Here is a 19,544-nt window from a genome sequence, read left to right on the forward strand (position 1 = left end):
GGGTGTCCGAAATATTATAGCGTCCGAAAACTTCATTACGGTATTCATCGTAAACTAGAGCTACCATAAAACGGAACAGTTTTGCGTATCTGGCTATAGTAAAACCAACTGAGAAATCTTATATGTGACCCACTCATTCATTAGACTTGCTGAAATATTCAAAAACGCGTTTTTTTAATGATAATCAGGACTAGCTGGTTTGTTAAAAACCATTGCTTCCGGTGTTGGAGCAGTTTTAGTGTGAAAAGAAGTTAACACATGCTGATGAGAAATGGAAAGTTTCTCGGCGTCTCAGTTGAGCATCTAAGGGTCCTTTATCTTCGTCCTTATATTCAGTTATACAAGACTGGGTCATGATCCATTAAGTCAGTTATAGTCAGAACGATAAACCGACCAAGAAACAAATTAACCAAAACAATACGTGCACATTTTATATTTGTATTCGCGATCGTGTGCTATTTACTAGCAATATAGTACGGTAGTATACACTCACAACAATATCTACATAACATATTATTTCGCTGAATGGTTACTACATCCGCATCTAAAATATATTAATTTATATAATACAAAATAAAATACATATACAGTGACTTATACTGACTGAATATAGTATATGATAAATTACAACTTAAATATCTTATTTTCACACACAAAATATTTTCGTCTGATTTATCCTCATTACACTAAAGTGATTATAGACCTCAATTACACCTAAAAGAACCCAGGCAATTTACATGGCTACATTACTTTCTGCTGTAGTACAACGAAACTATATATCATCTAATGTATCAATCACAATGGAAACGGCATTCCTCTGTCACACTCCACCTGACGTAGCTACTGGCACGTGGCGATGCCAAGATTGAGGTCCATTTTGAAAGTGGCGGTACCGTCGACGCCTATCACGCAGATGACCTTGTTCTCCTTGCTGCCCAGGATGAACCAGAAGTCGAACTGCTCCTTCGGCGCTCCCATGAGGGGCGCAGTCACGGTGTCGTCTGTCCACGTTATATCTTGGACTCTCTGAGGGGAAACCGGAACCCACTTGTCTAGCTCGCCCAGAATGGTGGTCTGGAACCTACGGACGCACAGTCAATGAGCAGTTTCACATCGACCGCTAACAAAAAGCCATAATACTAACTTGACAATAACTAAAGTGATTGTTCCAATAGTAATACAAATATGATAATTATTGCAATAGTATTTCAAATATAATGATTTTTAACAAATAGTTCTAGTAGAAGACGTAGTAGTAGCAGGTGTAGTGGAAGTAGCAGTAGTAGTAGTAGTAGTAGTAGTAGTAGTAGTAGTAGTAGTAGTAGTAGTAGTAGTAGTAGTAGTAGTAGTAGTAGTAGTAGTAGTAGTAGTAGTAGTAGTAGTAGTAAAAGTAGCAGTAGTAGTAGCATCAGCAGCTGCAGCAGCAGCAGCATTAGTAGTAGCAGTAGTAGTAGAAGTAGTAGAAGTATACATGCTAATCAGTGACGACACCTCGCTTTTATCGTATTTTTCGTTAACCGTATACTCTTTTAGCTGAAATCTAAGTGTCGTCCCATATTAGCCTGTGCGGATAACACAGGCTAATATGGGAAGACACTGCAATCACAAGCATCAGGCCCAGTTTTCCCAGAGCGCGGCCTATATTTACCAGCCAGGGATTCCCTGTGAGACGTGGTAGAGCGCGGGACTCTCTGTGGTGAACTCCTCCGTGAACGTCAGTCCGTACATGGAGTCGAAGCCCGTCCAGCCGAACGGCGAGTCGTACGGTACTGCGAACAGGTCACCAACCTATAGAATAGACAGGTATTTACTGAACTTAACTAGACCTTCTATAAGTAAGTCTCGGCCTGGTGCAGTCCGCACTGGGTTATCAGGGATGAGACTTTCCGCTTTTATTGATTAATATTGTATTACCGCACACCTACCCCCTGGTACAGGCCGGTATCCTTAGGGTACATGGTGTACGAGGTTCCCTTGGCCAGGTTCACCACGAGGATATTTGAGAACGTTAGTCCGCCGATGACTGTGTGAGCGACCCACGCCTCTCCATCCGGTCCATTGATATCCTTAAAGGCGGCCTGTGTGAATATTAAAATGGAGACTAGATGTTCTTTATATAGCTATGCAAATCGCATATTGTTTGCATTTTGAATATGTTTGCATTTAAATAACGTCTTGTATAAGGGAAACAAATAAGTAAATTCACATGCAGAATTCGAGTGAAGATTAAAGGGGAATTAACGCATGTCGCGCACTGTAATTAGTACATGTGTACCTTAAGAATTTGACCGTCGATAGCCCTGGCCGGAAACTGCGGCTTAAGGATCATACCGTCACTCCTGCAACACCTGTGGCGAGAACAGACGGGAATACCGTCACGTGAGCGAGAATAATCGATACTTTATAGTATGCACGATAGATGCAACATCGTGGTTAACTATTCCAACCGATTCCGCATTGACGCTTGACTTGTTTCAAGCACAGCTCTTATCAGGAACCAATTGTGATCGGTCAAGTCAATAATATTCGTTTGTAGTGAAAGTTATTCAATCAGAACAAGGCCGAAACCCTTTACGCCAATATTCTCAATTAGCAGAAAAAGAACTGCAGACACAAATGCAATCTGCAGTTAGAAGGTAAGTGAATATTTCTACTATTTCCATCGATGTTGATGAGGATATTGACAAAATTAGGGTACATATTTATAATGTGATATCGGACACTACGATATATTAAATGATCTGCCATGGATCCATATTTCAAGAAAAATAAATCAATGTCGATGAAATTTGTAACCATCCGCAGCCCGCGCGTCATTCCGTCTGTGCAGCCGCCCGCCCGCCCATGCATACATGTATACATCCGATGAGAATGTTTTCATAATATAACGTATAAAAAGTTACAAATTATTCATTTGCCAGATTTGTATGTTTTTTTTGTGATTACCGTGGTTACCGTTTACCTACGAAGAGGTAAGTGGTGCCAAAAGTTTGCCAGACGCACAGTGACACAAACAATAATCCGGTCTAGAAATCGAAAACGAACTTTTATTGCCAGCACGTGCCTGATAAAACAGGCATATTTGGGGTTGTCAGCATTCAAGAAAATCTAACTCTGACATTGCTAATGTGTTCCCGTTTTTATGGTGATTTATCTTTACATTCACTTCTTAGTCCTGTGTTATGGAATTTCGATGAAACAATGAGCTGAAAAGGTTTTGAAAACATTTCAAGGTATGCACCCCCCCACCCCCACCCCCTGACACACGCAACGTACTAAAGGAGCACGTACTTCATAATGAGATCGACGTTGCTGCCGCCCACCATGTCGCTGGGACCAACGGGGCCTGTACTGAGGGTGGAGACAATCGCCTGTAGTTTGTAGTTCGGCTCCGTGCCCTCTGAGAGAATTGAATATGTAACAATATATACTTTGAAGAAAATTATGCATGTATGTGCAAGTGTCACATTGTTCGGATGATATGGGTCAGAATTATAATTGAAATATTGACAAACAGTACAGCCGGTTGATGCTCCTGCTCCTACCACTTCTACAAGTGCTGGGTATTATATTATTTTTTACGTGTTTTACTACGTTACCATCATATGACTACTTCTATTACTACTGTTACTACTACTACTGCTGCTGCTGCTGCTGCTGTTACTACTACTACTACTACTACTACGACGACTACGACGACGACGACGACGACTACGACTACGACTACGACTACGACTACTACTACAACTACTACTACTACTTCTACTACTACTACTACTACTACTACTACTACTACTACTACTACTACTACTACTACTACAGTTTGTACTACTACAACTATTACTACTACTACTACTACTACTACTACTACTACTACTACTACTACTACTACTACTACTACTACTACTACTACTACTACTACTACTACTACTACTACTACTACCACCACTACCACTACCACTACTACTACTACTAAAACCACCACCACCACTAAATGATATTCACGTACTGTACGGGTTTCCGGGCTGGACCTCCGTCGACCAGAACGTGTCCTTGTACGGCGCGACCCCCATGGCGGCTGCGAAGATGCTCGAGATCCCGATGGCCCATTGGTTGCTACCTGGGTGGTAGTCATCTGATGCACGGGCCTGGAAAAAACGTTAACATACTTCAATAATATCTTGCCTTAATTGCGATAATTTGAGGCTCAAACAAGAACGAAATGGTTCGATAGTGTAGTTTTAACATATTGATTAGCATAAAACATGCATCTAGATCGGATTACACGTTTGCGCCCATTATTTGGTTACATTCTCAGGTGTTGAAATACAATAACATGAAATGACAAATTTATAGTAGTTTAGCAAAAAACAAACATAGTAATTATATATGTATATTAACAAAACATGAATGCAATTTGTGTTGATGAAAGAATTTCATGCGGTTACCATATGACGAGCAACTTGCATACAATGATAAAAATCGTCTTAATTGTGTTTTGAATGCCTGAACTGTTCGGAGAACTGTTTCATTCAACTTCAAAAACAAATCGGGATCTCCAAATAGTGTTTTAATTCGTGTTCTTTAATCATTTTTAATACATAAGCGTCGTATATAGTCGCTTAAACGGAATCATTGAGTGACCATAGGTGCGTTTGAGCCTCGCTCTGTGAAAACGAGGGGTAATTCGTGCGCGTCAAGTGTCCTCCTAGATTAGCCCGTGCAGTCCGCATAGGCTTATCAGGGACCACACTTTCCGCTTGTATTGCATTTTTCATTTAAAGCAAGTTTCTTCTTAGCGAAAACCCACTATAGGCGGAAAGTGTCGCCGCCGATTAGCCTGCGCGGACTGCACTGACTAATCTGGAACGACACTTAACGCACATGCATTAAAACAAGTTTTCCCACAGCGAGGCTCATAAAGCATTGTTACCTGCGTGACGGCTGGGTACATTACTTACCTGCGTGACGGCAAGGTACATGACTTTCCTTCGTGACGGCTGGTTACATTACTTATCTGCGTGACGGCAAGGTACAGGTCTCTCCTGCGTGACGGCTGGGTACATTACTTACCTGCGTGACGGCTGGGTACTTGACTTACCTGCGTGACGGCTGCGTACATGACGGCCTGCATTGCATGCCGAGGGTTCGACATGCAGTACTGGATAAAGATGTTGGAATCCTCCGCCGCGTACGCCATCTGGGTGAGCCACGTGGTACCCAGTGTGAGGTTGTGTAGGAGCGCCTGGACGCCGCTGAACTCTACATTCAACCAGTCCTAGAAGTAGCAAGTGAGTGGTAAAAGTTAGTAGTAACATGTGAGTGGTAGAAGTGAGTGGTAACATGTGAGTGGTAGAGGTGAGTGGTAACATGTGAGTGGTAGAAGTGAGTGGTAGAAGTGAGTAGTAACATGTGAGTGGTAGAAGTGAGTGATAGCATGTGAGTGGTTTCCAGTGGTAGAAGTGAGTTGTAACATGTGAGTGGTAGAAGTGAGTGGTAACATGTGAGTGGTAGAAGTGAGTGATAGCATGTGAGTGGTTTCCAGTGGTAGAAGTGAGTGGTAACATGTGAGTGGTAACATGTGAGTGGTAGAAGTGAGTGATAGCATGTGAGTGGTTTCCAGTAGTAGAAGTGAGTGGTAAAATATGAGTGGTAGAAGTGAGTGAAAGCATGTGAGTGGTTTCCAGTGGTAGAAGTGAGTAGTAACATGCGAGTGAAAGAAGTTAGTAGTAACACGTGAGTGGTAGAAGTAAGTGGTAACATGTGAGTGGTAGAAGTGAGTGGTTACCAGTTGTAAAAGTGAGTGGTAACATGTGAGTGGTAGAAGTGAGTGGTTACCAATTGTAGAAGTGAGTGGTAACATGTGAGTGGTAGAAGTGAGTGGTAACATGTGAGTGGTAGAAGTGAGTGGTAACATGTGAGTGGTAGAAGTGAGTGGTAACATGTGAGTGGTAGAAGTGAGTGGTAACATGTGAGTGGTAGAAGTGAGTGGTAACATGTGAGTGCTAGAAGTGAGTGGTAACATGTGAGTGGTAGAAGTGAGTAGTAACCTGTGAGTGGTAGAAGTGAGTGGTAACATGTGAGTGGTAGAAGTGAGTAGCAACATGTGAGTGGTAGAAGTGAGTAGTAACATGTGAGTGGTAGAAGTGAGTGGTAACATGTGAGTGGTAGAAGTGAGTAGTAACATGTGAGTGGTAGAAGTTAGTGGAAACATGTGAGTGGTAGCAGTGACTGGTAATATGTGAGTGGTAGAAGTGAGTGGTAGGATGTGAGTGGTAGAGATGAGTGGTAGAAGTGAGAAGTAACATGTGAGTGGTAGAAGTGAGTAGTAACATGTGAGTGGTAACATGTGAGTGGTAGAAGAAGAAGATAACGACGAGTCTGGTGACGATTATGATGATGGTGTATTTTTTGGTTTTGTTGATGATAGTGGTGCGGGCGGTAAGCTAAATGTTTGTGGTCGTTTAGATTTATGTAAGTGTATATGGCCGAAAAAACGTCAGAAAAAAGGTTAACGCACAAGAAGCTTTCATACCACATACCTGTTCATACTGGATCAGTCCCCACTTTTTGGCGTCCCTAAACAGGTCGTACCAGAAGAGCTGATCCACCGGAAGTGCCTTCACCGCCTCCACCACGAACTCGTACTTACCGCCATTCTGTTTGGCATACGTCGTGTCCGCCGCCCTAATAAGCGACAGATAAGGTCTGTATAGTGCTGTATAGTATGCATGAAGGGGACCAGTCCCGCGACTGTGCAAGCGGCGGAAATGTCTTAATCTCAAAATTTTATATCATAAACATAAGCCATTTATTTAAGCTATAAATCATCGAAAGCCATATGCCTGTACAAAGACATTCTTGGGTCCGTTCAAGGTCTCTATGGAACGCACGCTGGGTTCGGGTCTTGAAATGTTGATTAATGAGCTTCGTTCTGTGAATACTGGGCTTCATACGTGCTAGTTATTTGTCGTTCCGTATTAGCCAGTGCAATCCGCATAGTTAATCTGGCGCAACACTTCCCGACTTCATTGGATTTCCATTTAAATGAGACCCCCTTTAAACGAAAAATTAACAACAATTCGGAAAGTTCCATTTAAACTGTGCGGACTACACATGCATAAAGCCTGGTTTTCCCGGAACGAGGTTCAATAAGACTTTAAAATATTCATGATTGTTGATTTCCATTGGCTTCATGTTATGAATAAAAGACCTCAAGCTATATACATTGATCTAAATTGCAATTTCTCGAAAAGTTTTTTACAAGTGTCTGTTGTGTGCAATTACCCCATTACTCGACATAGTTTCTAACCAGTATATGTTATGTGCAATTACTCGACAAAGTTCCATACCAGTTTTTGTCATGTTAAATTACTCAACGAAGTTTCAAACCAGTATCTGTTATGTGCAATTACTCGACACAGTTTTTAACCCGTATTTGTTATGTGCAATTACTCGACGAAGTTTCTAACCAGTATCTGTTATGTGCAATTACTCAACGAAGTTTCTAACCAGTATCTGTTATGTGCAATTACTCGACAAAGTTTTTAACCAGTATCTGTTATGTGCAATGACTCGACGAAGTTTCTAACCAGTATCTGTTATGTGTAATTACTCGACGAAGTTTCTAACCAGTATATGTTATGTTCAATTACTCGACAAAGTTGTTTAACCAGTATCTGTTGTGTGCAATTTCTCGACGAAGTTTTTAACCAGTATCTGTTATGTGCACTTACTCGACAAAGTTTCTAACCAGTATCTGTTGTGTGCAATTACTCGACACAGTTTTTTAACCAGTATCTGTTGTGTGCAATTACTCGATGAAGTCTTTAACCAGTATCTGTTGTGTGCAATTACTCGACAAAGTTTCTAACCAGTATCTGTTGTGTGCAATTACTCGACACAGTTTTTTAACCAGTATCTGTTGTGTGCAATTACTCGATGAAGTCTTTAACCAGTATCTGTTGTGTGCAATTACTCGACGAAGTTTCTAACCAGTATCTGTTATGTGCAATTACTCGACAAAGTTTCTAACCAGTATCTGTTGTGTGCACTTACTCGACAAAGTTACACACCAGTATGTGTTGTGTGCAATTACTCGACAATGTTTCTTACTAGTATCTGTTATGTGTGTAATTACTCGACAAAGTTTTTTATCATTAAATTGTATGTGTAATTACTCAAAAAAGTTCCTTAACGGTATATGTTATGTGTGCAATTACTCGACTAAGTTTCTAAGCAGTGTCGGTTACGTTTGCAATTACTCGACACAGTTTCTTATCGGTATCTGTTTTATGCAATTACTCAAAAAAGTTTATTACCAGTATCTGTTATGTGCCGCGGCGGGTAAGTTCAGCATACGAGAAACATTTCTGTAACAAATATATACGGTCATGATTATTAACCGTAACTTAATAATGAACATAACGTTTAATCTCTTTGTTAAAAGCTATGTCAACTTAAACTGTCTGATATTTTCTTTTTTTGAATAAAATGCAAACTTATCAGAATACATTAACCACATCGTTGTTATTCCTATACTTTAGTCTTGTTTTTTTCATTAAACTTCCCTTAGCTTACGCAATTGTGTAACCAAAATATCATGATAATATCTTCACAATTTTCTTTTCATAAAATAGCATTATACTCTGTATTCGTTGTACAACGTTTTGACACGTACACAAATCCGTCCGGGAAGACGTCCGGCCTGGATACCCAAGTCTTCACGCCGTCGCCTATGCCTTTGTAGTACCACCAGGAGTCGTACTGGAAATACCTGAAGTCGAGACCTTTGACCGTATTAACCCATTTAAGCCTAAAGGACTCTCCCAGCCTTCTAAATTGGATCAATTTATTTCCAAAATAAGGGATGTCTAGTATTTTATTTCCTATTTAGAATATTTCTTACAGAAATTCCTTTAAGCAAACAGCGCAGACTCTGATGAGACGACGCATCATGCGGCGTCTCATCTGGATCGACGCTGTTTGACAAGGCCTTTTTTCTAGACACTAGGCATAAATGGTTTAACTGCTTTGTTAAAAAATCAAAATCGAGCTCATAGAATTTCTGGAGCTAACTAAGACATGCATATAGTAAAATGTCTAAGAAAAAACACTATTAAAAATATCGAAACAATTTTCAGAATATAAATCGAAAAATATTTACTATATGAGTATTTATATTTAAGCGCAAAAGGTGCAATATTTCCTTACTTGTATGGTATGCCGGTCATATTGATGTATTTCTTTACGTCCAAGACCGTTTGTTGGTAGTTTTTATCTGGTTCCGTGTTGTAATAATAGTAGGCCCCTGAACACACAAGAGTACGTTCAAGTAATATGGTGATTTACACACAAGAGTACGTTCAAGTAATATGGTGATTTACACACAAGAGTACGTTCAAGTAATATGGTGATTTACACACAAGAGTGCGTTCAATTAATATGGTGATTTACACACAAGAGTACGTTCAAGTAATATGGTGATTTGCACTCAAGAGTACGTTCAAGTAATATGGTGATTTGCACACAAGAGTACTTTCAAGTAATATGGTGATTTACACACAAGAGTACGTTCAAGTAATATGGTGATTTACACACAAGAGTACGTTCAAGTAATATGGTGATTTACACACAAGAGTACGTTCAAGTAATATGGTGATTTACACACAAGAGTACGTTCGAGTAATATGGAGATTTACACACAATAGTACGTTCAAGTAATATGGTGATTTATACACAAGAGTACGTTCAAGTAGTATGGCGATTCACACACAAGAGTACGTTCAAGTAATATGGTGATTTACACCAAGAGTACGTTCAAGTAATATGGCGATTTACACCGTTCAATAAATTAGAAATGCGATTGATGTCTAAGTTTGTCCCTTATTTGGTTGTAATATAATTTTCAAGAATATATATATATATATATATATATATATATATATATTTTATCTTTATATTGACTACGTCCCTCCGTCATCAACTGATCATAGTTTATAAGAAAAAAAGATTGATTGTCACTGGTGCAATACCCATAAGTACATCTGATCAAACTGCTCGAAAAACAATAGCCAATGGACACTGATATTAAGTTCACATGACATTAAAAGAGACTATTGTTACATAGAAACTATTATTGCTGAGCACACCGTTGTCCGTCCAGTAGCCAAGGTGGGTGATTGTCAAATCATTCCTCTGCATTTCCGGTTTCTTGCCGTAATATCCCCGCAACGTTGCACCCCAGCCCTCAAAAGCCTGTTAACACGGAACACAGATCGTATTAAGGCACAGACGATTTAGTTAACGTGAAAATTCTGTCGCAGTACGTCATCAATCTTTCCAAAAGATCAAGGAAAGACGCAGATTGATTGATGATGGCTGATGTTTGCCGTCTCGCTCTGGCATATTTGTGGGAATAAAGAAACTCGCTAATACGTAAGAGCAACAAATTTGCCCGTCATTCCGACAAAAAGGGTGCACAATCAACAATTATTTCATTTGTCGCCCTTATTGTCGTTCTGACAGGTATATTTGTCGTTATGGTGTTTTGTCGTTATGGCGACGTTCACAAAACAATTATACAAAACGCAGCTAACATACAGATTACATCTGAAGAATAAATACGTACAGTCAGCTACCGGTATATTCCATGAATCTGTTGATTTATATGGCGCTGATAGCACGCATGTAGTCCATGCAAACATGGACTTAAACTCACTTGAACGTTGACGATATCGGAGCCAAAGTAATGCTGTCAATACCTTGTTTATTCCAGATGCATAATACAAAATGAAGTCTTGGTTGTAGCCAGCCGGTATCTCAGAAACACCTGCAACGAGTCAATGTTGTCTTTATTTAAATAACGTCCTTATGAGTACATATTCTATTCTCGACGTTATAAAACGTATACCCTGAGCGACGTCGGGAATAACAAAGCATATATTTGCCTTAAACAGCATAGACTTATGTTTAAACGCATTCATAAGTACACGTACGTTTGTTATCAATTAATTGCATGGGTTCGTAAATTTAAAGTACCCGTTAACATGTTTTCATGTTTAACAAAAATAATGACTTGAGACAGGTAAAAGGGGCATAACGTGTTCACATATAATTAAAAAAAGAAGAAAAATACATTTTAGTTTCATTAGTAAATCAATTAAAATGTCTCAATCTGATCATTGGCACAAAATTGAAAACTATTTTAATCAAACCGATTCGAAAGTCTGTCTATATTACGTTCCAAAATAAATAAAATAATATATTCAAAAATGCAGCACTTGAATATAACAATTCATAATATGATTTATAAATACAGGATTGGCTCAGTTAAGCGCTGTCGAAATAAAAGCGTGCATGATCATTTGTTTACCTCAATCCTGCATATATCTGATCAAAATGCATAGTTATTATTTTAATTAGCCTATAGTTCTCCCACAACGTTATGGCATACGAACATTCGAAGTTAAACTATATTACATGTCATGCGTTCACCATTGGGCATTGAACATAATGAGTCGTATAAAACACTGAATCCACGAGAAAACGAAATGTATTGTATAAATCAAACGTTACGTATATACCGGTAATCCACTAAATGTCCAGAAAATCGTAACTTATAAAATAAATATAACTACCGTCGACGATCGTTAGATTATCACTGAGAACAAATGCATTTGTATACGGATAGACTACATGTAATAAAGTATAACTTCGTCGTGATTTTACAGAGCTTCGGGAAAATTCGAACGATTTAACCCAATTATGCCTAGCGTCTAGAAAAAAGGCATTGGCAAACAGCGTAGACCCAGATGAGACGCCGCATGATGCGGCGTCTCATCTGGGCCTGCGCTGCTTGCTTAAAGGAATTTCTGTAAGAAATATTCGTAATATATAAATAAATATATAATAGACACCCCTAATTTTGGAAATAAATTGATCCAATTTAGAAGGATGGGAGAGTCCACTAGGCATAATTGGGTTAACTAATTTTTTATTAATAATTTGTTCCTAACAATATACCTCCCATAACTCCCCCGTAGTAATTCCCATCCGCATGAAGGAACGAGGCTGCCATGAAACTGTTAAAGGGCGAAAATACGAGCGTGTTACCGTCCTTGTCAAATATCGCTAGAGGCCCGCCTTCTATACCGTCGTTGAGGCGATTCGTAGTGTTAGTCCACCTTTAACGAATAATCGTTAACAATAACTGATAATGCGCATAGTGTTTACTGGTAAACCAAATAATCAGCGATATAAATTAATATATGGTCACGTATCTGGATTGGGATTTTCCCGATAATTAATGTAATTTAACATTCAAATTTTTTAAATTCTTATTGAAAAAGAAAGCACATTGTCCCTTATTTATCGACAAGGCTTGTGTGCGAAAACAGTTGTACATGAACAACGCTTATTATTTAAAACAAATTGGCATATCATGTGACTGTTGTACAATCGGTAATTATGAACATGTCAAGTTCTTACAGGTCAATTTTTTTCTTCGTGTCACCAAACATCATGCCTCCGTATGAAAGGAAGCCCAGCGTTTCTGACTGACCTCCGACCTGGAAGCCCGGATATCCTCCACACAGGTCCTCATACGTCTTGCCATTGGTCCCCGTGGCACCGTCCCGCCACACCTGCGATAGCGTCGGCAAGAATAAATGTAAATGTGCGTAAAGTGTCATCCCAGATTAGCTTGTGCAGACCGCAAAGGCTTATCAGGAACGACACCTTCCGATTTTATGTATTTTTTATAAAAGGCAGTCTTTTCAAAACGAAAATCCAGTTGATGCGGAAAGTGTCGTCTCTGGTTAGCATGTGCGGACTACACAGGCTTATCTGGGGTGACACTTTACGGACATGCATCAAGCCCAGTTTTCCAGAACAATGCATATATAAGGGCGAGTGATGACTTTCGTTACTGGTGTGGGTAGCAGTTCTGGCATGAATGCAAACATAGGGCTTTAATTGAATTATGTATAGCTATTGTCACACTTTTAGGAAGTAATAATAACACAAAAATGCAATAAGTATTAAAGAAATGCACATGACTTCACATAAAAGTGAAATATTGACAATTGTACGTCCCTGTATGGATATACTAGTAGTCATTTTCCACTACATTCTTGAAACACATTAGGAGAGCCTTAAACTTTGCGGTCTTAAAGGGACCTTTTCACAGATTTTTGCATGTATTAAGGTTTGTCATTAAATATTTTATATTGATAAATGAAGTAATTGGATCTTAAAAGCTCCAGTACAAAAACAAGAATAAAATTAAAGACTGACCCCTGGAGTAAAAGTCTATCGCTAAGACCATTCGGCCACCCGAACTCATACAATGAGTGAAGCATTTAATACTTTGTAGAAGCAATCCTCGTAGTATCACACAATATATAGACAACAACAGAACTCTCCAAATTATTCAATCGTTTCGCGTTGCAACGCTTTATAATTTACAGGTTTTTAAATCGTATAAAGATGCATATAATGGATATTTTAGGGCATGGATAATGTTGAGTATTACTGTTTCCGCACAAATATCATAACAACAACGAAAATTAGCAAATCTGAAACATTTTTTTCTAATTGTGTCAATTAAACAAAACGTAAAAAAGCCCTTTTAAAAATTGTTCTGACGATAAGTGCTGAACGTTCAAAATCATGACATACATGTATATCGTCATCGAAGGCATATATGGCTTCTTCGATAGAATTGTCATACCTGACTGAAGATTATGACGGGCAGATCGAAATACGTCTTAATAACGGCGCTAAATCTTGTCATATTTGAGTCATTGATGACGTAGGCGAATTCGGTGGACTGCCATTTTCCGAGTTGATCCGACCCCGACGACGCGGACGCTTGGGTCAATTTCAACGTCTTGTCCGCCGCGCTGTACGTCTTATTATTGGCGATGAAGTACGTCGGGGCGCTACTCAGCCATGTGTTGCCTTAATGTTTAATTAAGTCGCGTTCTGAGAAAACTGGGCATAATGTGTGTGCGTAAAGTGTCGTCCCAGATTAGCCTGTGCATTCGGCACAGGCTAATCAGGGACGACACTTTTCGCATAAACTTGATTTTCGGTAAGGAGGGACTTCCTTGAAACTAAAAATACCATAAAAGCGTAAAGTGTCGTCCCTGATTAGCCTGTGCCGACTGCACAGGCTAATCTGGGATGAAACTTTACGCACATGCATTATGCCCAGTTTTCTCAGAACACGACTCATGTTTACCTTAAAATGATGCATAAAGAAGACTGTGAGATATATGTCTAAGTTACTTAAAGAAAACAAGCAACAGAAACAGTAAATACAAGTGGACCTGGATATTTTCGCGCGTTCATAACTTAAAGAGAACAAAGCTTTTGCCGACTGATGCATCGTTTGTTGTTGACATGCATCGTACATTAACTTTCTCATATTAAGCAGATGTGCAAACATGCTATGCACTTTTATAAATTTCCACTACATAATAGAAAACTATGATATTATATCGCTTAATTAATGTACTTACTTTGTTCGTATTTTTTAAAATAAGTATCTCTTTTAATTGAGAAAAAAAAACATGATTCACAATTTTTTATCAAACCCATTTATGTCAACTTTATAAATACCTTTAACATATCAAATATTCTTTCTGCATATAGATATGAAGTACCTTTGATCTTAATGCTATATGTGCCGTCGGTGACGATATTAATGACAAAGTCGGAATCACTCGTCTTCTGCAACCTGGCATGTCCTGAAAAGCGCGTGTCTGTGGCAGTAAAGTATTGCAAACTGGCCACGCCTAATGTGCATCAAAAATACTAAAATTGTGTTTCATTCAGAATGATTAGATATATATATTATTATTATTATTCCAAATATATAACCTTACATAAATGCCCGATTGCGCATACATTCTACTTTCACTTATGTTATAACTAGGTTATTAACCCATTTATGCCTAGCGTCTAGAAAAAAAGGCCTTGGCAAACAGCGTTGACCCAGATAAGACGCCGCATGATGCGGCGTCTCATCAGGGTCTGCACTGTTTGCTTAAAGGAATTTCTGTAAGAAATATATTAAATGTAGAACTCAATATACTAGACATCCCTAACTTTGGAAATAAATTGATCCAATTTAGTAGGATGGGAGAGTCCACAAGGCATAAATTGGTTAACATTTATTAAAGAGCGGATAGCGGCCTACCTTGAGAGGGCCCTAGGACCGCCAGAAGGCACGCGGCCAGCAGCACACCGGCTTGAAATGCACCTAATATCCAGGACATGGCGTACACTCTCCGTACAGCGTTCAAACACTGCAGTCCAGAGTATGCAACTTAGTCCGTTGTGAAACTATTAATTGTACAAGGCAATAATCCAGTGGGCATGCGGATACACTAGAACGTTATCGCGAGATCAAAGGTTCACAAATTATCAGTGGCCGATAAATGGAAGAATGAATACAAAATAGTAAACATGTGGTTGTTTTACTTATGGCTTTATATAGATGGTATACTGTTTTATTGTATTTTGGTAATATAGACGAACCCAGACCATTTACTGATTTATTGATGATAACGCGCTGATTGTGGTGTCCATGATGTTTGGGCTGTTTATGATGATTTAAATTGTGATTATGATGATGATAATAATGATTATTATTGCACTGCTGTTGTTGCTGTTGTTGTTGATGACGATCGTGATAATGTTGCTATTGAGGATGATGAGGAAGAGGAGGAGGAGAACGAAGAAACAGAGAAACAAAATTAAGATTCTTCTTGATCTTTTTAAAATTGCAATATCACTGCAAGATGATATCTGTGTACTTGAAGTTTGCGGAACATTCAAGACGAGAGAAGGTCATATTATCTATAGTAAAATATTGATAAAGAAATGGTCCGATTCACGTGTTGACATATATCAAGCTAAATATCACCGTCTTTAGATAATTATTTAAAGGTAATTTTATTTTTCACACACGTGTCTCTAAGCAATTAATTTTTGATATCTTTGCTACGCTGTGCATTAGTTTACATGTGCGTTCAAATACATTTCCATACATCCCACTTCTAATCTCCCGATTCAATGACCGATTACATGACCGAACGCATGTTTAGGTATTGCATCTGCCGAGATTATTACAAAAAGAAAACTTCGTAAGTCTTTTAAGAAGTGCTTTTCCTCAAATAGTAGTTTAGTCAGAAATAATGAATGTTGTTATTATATTCTTTTGAAAAGGACACGTCAAGCAGTCCTGCCCGCAACGCAATTGCCTCAGGCGCCAGATGTTGGAAGAGGAGATCATGATGTAATGGACGCTCTACAGGACACTTGAAGCAGTCCTGCCCGCTACACAACTGCCTCAGGTGCCAGATCACGGGGAGGAGATCACGATGCAATGGACGCTCTATGGGACGCTTGAAGCAGTCCTGCCCGCTACACAATTGCCTCAGGCGCCAGATCACGGGGGAGGAGATCATGATGCAATGGACGCTCTACGGGACGCTTGAAGCAGTCTTGCCCGCTACACAACTGCCTCAGGTGCCAGATCACGGGGAGGAGATCACGATGCAATGGACGCTCTACGGGACGCTTGAAGCAGTCCTGCCCGCTACACAAATGCCTCAGGTGCTAGATCACGGGGAGGAGATCACGATGCAATGGACGCTCTACGGCAGTCTGGAGAACCCGGCTACCGTTGCGCAGAGAGCAGACGTGTCCATCTGAGTAATCGACACGAAGAAGAAGAGTACCGGTATATTCTTCAGTGATGCTCCATTGACAGCATTAGAGTACCACATGCTGGGATATCAAATCATGTTTTGCCAACATTTATTTTTGTCACAACATCTGTAGCAGCTTTAAGTTGTGTTTATCTTGTATGTAACGCAATGATAAGGTGGCTAGGCTGTGTACAGTAAATACCATTTTTGCTACTGTTTGTTCAAAATGTGTGATTTAATATCAGAATGTAGCTTGAACAAGGTGGGAATTGACATTTACGAATAAAGTCATCTGCATACTCGTATATTCCTATATGGCTGGTCTACATTGCTTCCTTGTAATACTGCATACTCGCATATTCCTATATGGATGATCTACCTTGCTCCCTTGTAATACTGCATAATCGCATATTTCTATATGGATGGTCTGCCTTGCTCCCGTGTAATACTGCATAATCGCATATATATATATGGATGGTCTGCCCTGCTCCCTTGTAATACTGCATACTTGCATATTTCTATATGGATGGTCTAATTTGCTCCCTTGTAATACTGCATAATCGCATATTCCTATATGGATGGTCAGCCTTTCTCCTTTGTAATACTGCATACTAGCATATTCCTATATGGATGGTCTGCCTTGCTCCCTTGTAATACTGCATAATCGCATATTCCTATATGGATGGTCTACATTGCTCCCTTGTAATACTGCATACTCGCATATTCCTATATGGATGGTCTACCTTGCTCCCTTGTAATACTGCATAATCGCATATTCCTATTTGGATGGTCTACCTTGCTCCCTTGTAATAATGCATAATCGCATATTCCTATATGGATGGTCTACATTGCTCCCTTGTAATACTGCATACTCGCTTATTCATATATGGATGGTCTGCCTTGCTCCCTTGTAATACTGCATATTCCTATATGGATGGTCTGCCTTGTTCCCTTGTAATACTCGAATATTCCTATATGGATGGTCTGCCTTGCTCCTTTGCAATACTCGCATATTCCTATATGGATTGTCTGCTTTGCTCCCTTGTAATACTCGCATATTCCAATATGGATGGTCTGCCTTGCTCCCTTGCAATACTGCATATTCCAATATGGATGGTCTGCCTTCTCCCTTACAATACTGCATATTCCTATATGGATGGTCTGCCTTGCTCCCTTGCAATACTGCATATTCCTATATGGATGGTCTTCCTTCCCCTTGCAATACTGCATATTCCTATATGGATGGTCTGCTTTGCTCCCTTGTAATACTCGCATATTCCTATATGGATGATCTGCTTTGCTACCTTGTAATACTCGCATATTCCTATATGGATGGTATTCCTTGCTCCCTTGTAATACTCACATATTCCTATATAGATGGTCTGTTTTGCTTCCTTGTAATACTCACATATTCCTATATGGATGGTCTACCTTGCTCCCTTGTAATACTGCATTCTCGCATATTTCTATATGGATGGTCTGTCTTGCTCTCCTTTTATACTGCATATGGGACAGGGAGATCACTGTGAAGAGTTGGGCACGATTTGAGCTCAGAATTGTACCTCCTGTCATGTGCATTTTTACTTAGCTTAGTGACTATACTTAAGTGTTATATGATTGTGTATATGTGTGTGTATTCTCCATGTTTATTTATTGAATGCAACACATCGTCATTTTAATGACAGATAGATGTTGTTCAAAATTCATGATTTTAACAATAATAACACTATGTTAGGAATAAAGGATTGTCTCGATATTATTTTAGAAAAATATTACACATAATTAAAATCTTCACAGTCACAAATATGCATAGCAAACCAGCAAATAAAGAGTGTTTTTAATATCAAATGAAATTATGCAAACTAATACATACTTAAAGGAACAATTTTAAACGAAACTGGTTGGGCATGCCTTATTTGTGTTGGAAATTTGAATTAAGAAACATATTATTAAATATTAAATGATAAATTTTGAATGTTTTAAATACTATTTAATTATACGTGCTGCAAAACAAGAATACCTCTTTCTTCACTAAAAATATGGTTATCTTTTTGTTCTTTCATTGATTTCCACAAAGATTTGACTCTGTCTGGAGACAAATGGCACACAATAATGGCCAACTAATATTAAACGGTTTTCATATATTTAAATATAGTATAGTGACATAAAATCGCGTTTTTCAATCATTAATTTGATCTCATATTTGTGTCTTCCGAAGAGGTAACCACTGGGTAAAACTCTCTCACCGCTATCTGTAATAGGTATAAATATTTTGTTTTACGATTGTTCAAAATATAACAATTGTATGTTGACTAACGAGGTATCGGAGTAAGTCAAATAACGTTGTACTTTCACAGAAAATGCAATATAACAATGAAACTTATTCCTTGCACTTCTAAACAAATCCGTTTATTTTAATCGAAAATATATCGCAAAAGACATAACTGTAATGTATGTTTGTTTGACGGGTAATTTAATGCAACTTTCGTTAACCATGTCTGTCGAATGTTCGCCTAAAGCCAAACCAGTTTTATGTATAATCGAGACAAAACAAAAGCACACGCCATCCCTTTGATTGTGAAAGATTCTTTTTGCTCTACTTATTTCGAACGGAAGCAAATGCCAGGATATCTAACAAATAAAGAGATTAACATGTTACTGTGGTTGATCATCACATTCCGTCATAAACACTCTCTTGTTTGGAAACTTTTATCAATTTTGTCCATTCGCTGAATTTCGTAACCCTGTTCTTTTATACCCTTTGATTCTTATACTGTTATATTTGAAGGCACATTTAGACGGTATTTCTCTGAACAATAAACA

The 19,544-nt window shown here is 38.8% G+C and overlaps 2 protein-coding genes across 2 annotated transcripts; one reads left to right on the top strand and one right to left on the bottom strand.

Moving 5' to 3' along the window:
• Positions 1-424: 424 nt before the first annotated feature.
• LOC127837128 (uncharacterized) lies at positions 425-15,401 on the bottom strand. The gene is made up of 18 exons (XM_052363960.1): positions 15,206-15,401; positions 14,670-14,753; positions 13,733-13,962; positions 12,490-12,644; positions 12,025-12,185; positions 10,764-10,831; positions 10,152-10,257; positions 9,214-9,310; positions 8,681-8,776; positions 8,322-8,372; positions 6,543-6,687; positions 5,102-5,278; positions 4,010-4,148; positions 3,292-3,400; positions 2,276-2,348; positions 1,926-2,078; positions 1,649-1,788; positions 425-1,081 (listed from the first exon to the last, which is right to left on the bottom strand). Exons 1-18 carry the CDS (start codon positions 15,282-15,284, stop codon positions 841-843), a joined length of 2,304 nt encoding a protein of 767 aa, XP_052219920.1. The 5' UTR covers positions 15,285-15,401; the 3' UTR covers positions 425-840.
• Positions 15,402-15,463: 62 nt separating this feature from the next.
• Positions 15,464-18,713, top strand: LOC127837132 (uncharacterized). The gene is made up of 2 exons (XM_052363970.1): positions 15,464-15,857; positions 16,237-18,713. Exon 2 carries the CDS (start codon positions 16,408-16,410, stop codon positions 16,723-16,725), a length of 318 nt encoding a protein of 105 aa, XP_052219930.1. The 5' UTR covers positions 15,464-15,857; positions 16,237-16,407; the 3' UTR covers positions 16,726-18,713.
• The last annotated feature ends 831 nt before the right edge of the window (positions 18,714-19,544 follow it).

The sequence above is a fragment of the Dreissena polymorpha genome, chromosome 7 (assembly GCF_020536995.1).
Source record: "Dreissena polymorpha isolate Duluth1 chromosome 7, UMN_Dpol_1.0, whole genome shotgun sequence".
Classification (NCBI taxonomy): domain Eukaryota; kingdom Metazoa; phylum Mollusca; class Bivalvia; order Myida; family Dreissenidae; genus Dreissena; species Dreissena polymorpha.

Coding starts and splice junctions, on each gene's coding strand:
- LOC127837128 (XM_052363960.1), bottom strand. CDS start 15,284: ATGTCCTGGATATTAGGTGCATTTCAAGCCGGTGTGCTGCTGGCCGCG. Junction 8,777..9,213: donor ATGACCGGCATACCATACAA/GTAAGGAAATAT, acceptor TCTCGACTTCAG/GTATTTCCAGTACGACTCCT. Junction 6,688..8,321: donor GCGGCACATAACAGATACTG/GTAATAAACTTT, acceptor GTCGCTTATTAG/GGCGGCGGACACGACGTATG.
- LOC127837132 (XM_052363970.1), top strand. CDS start 16,408: ATGGGACGCTTGAAGCAGTCCTGCCCGCTACACAATTGCCTCAGGCGC.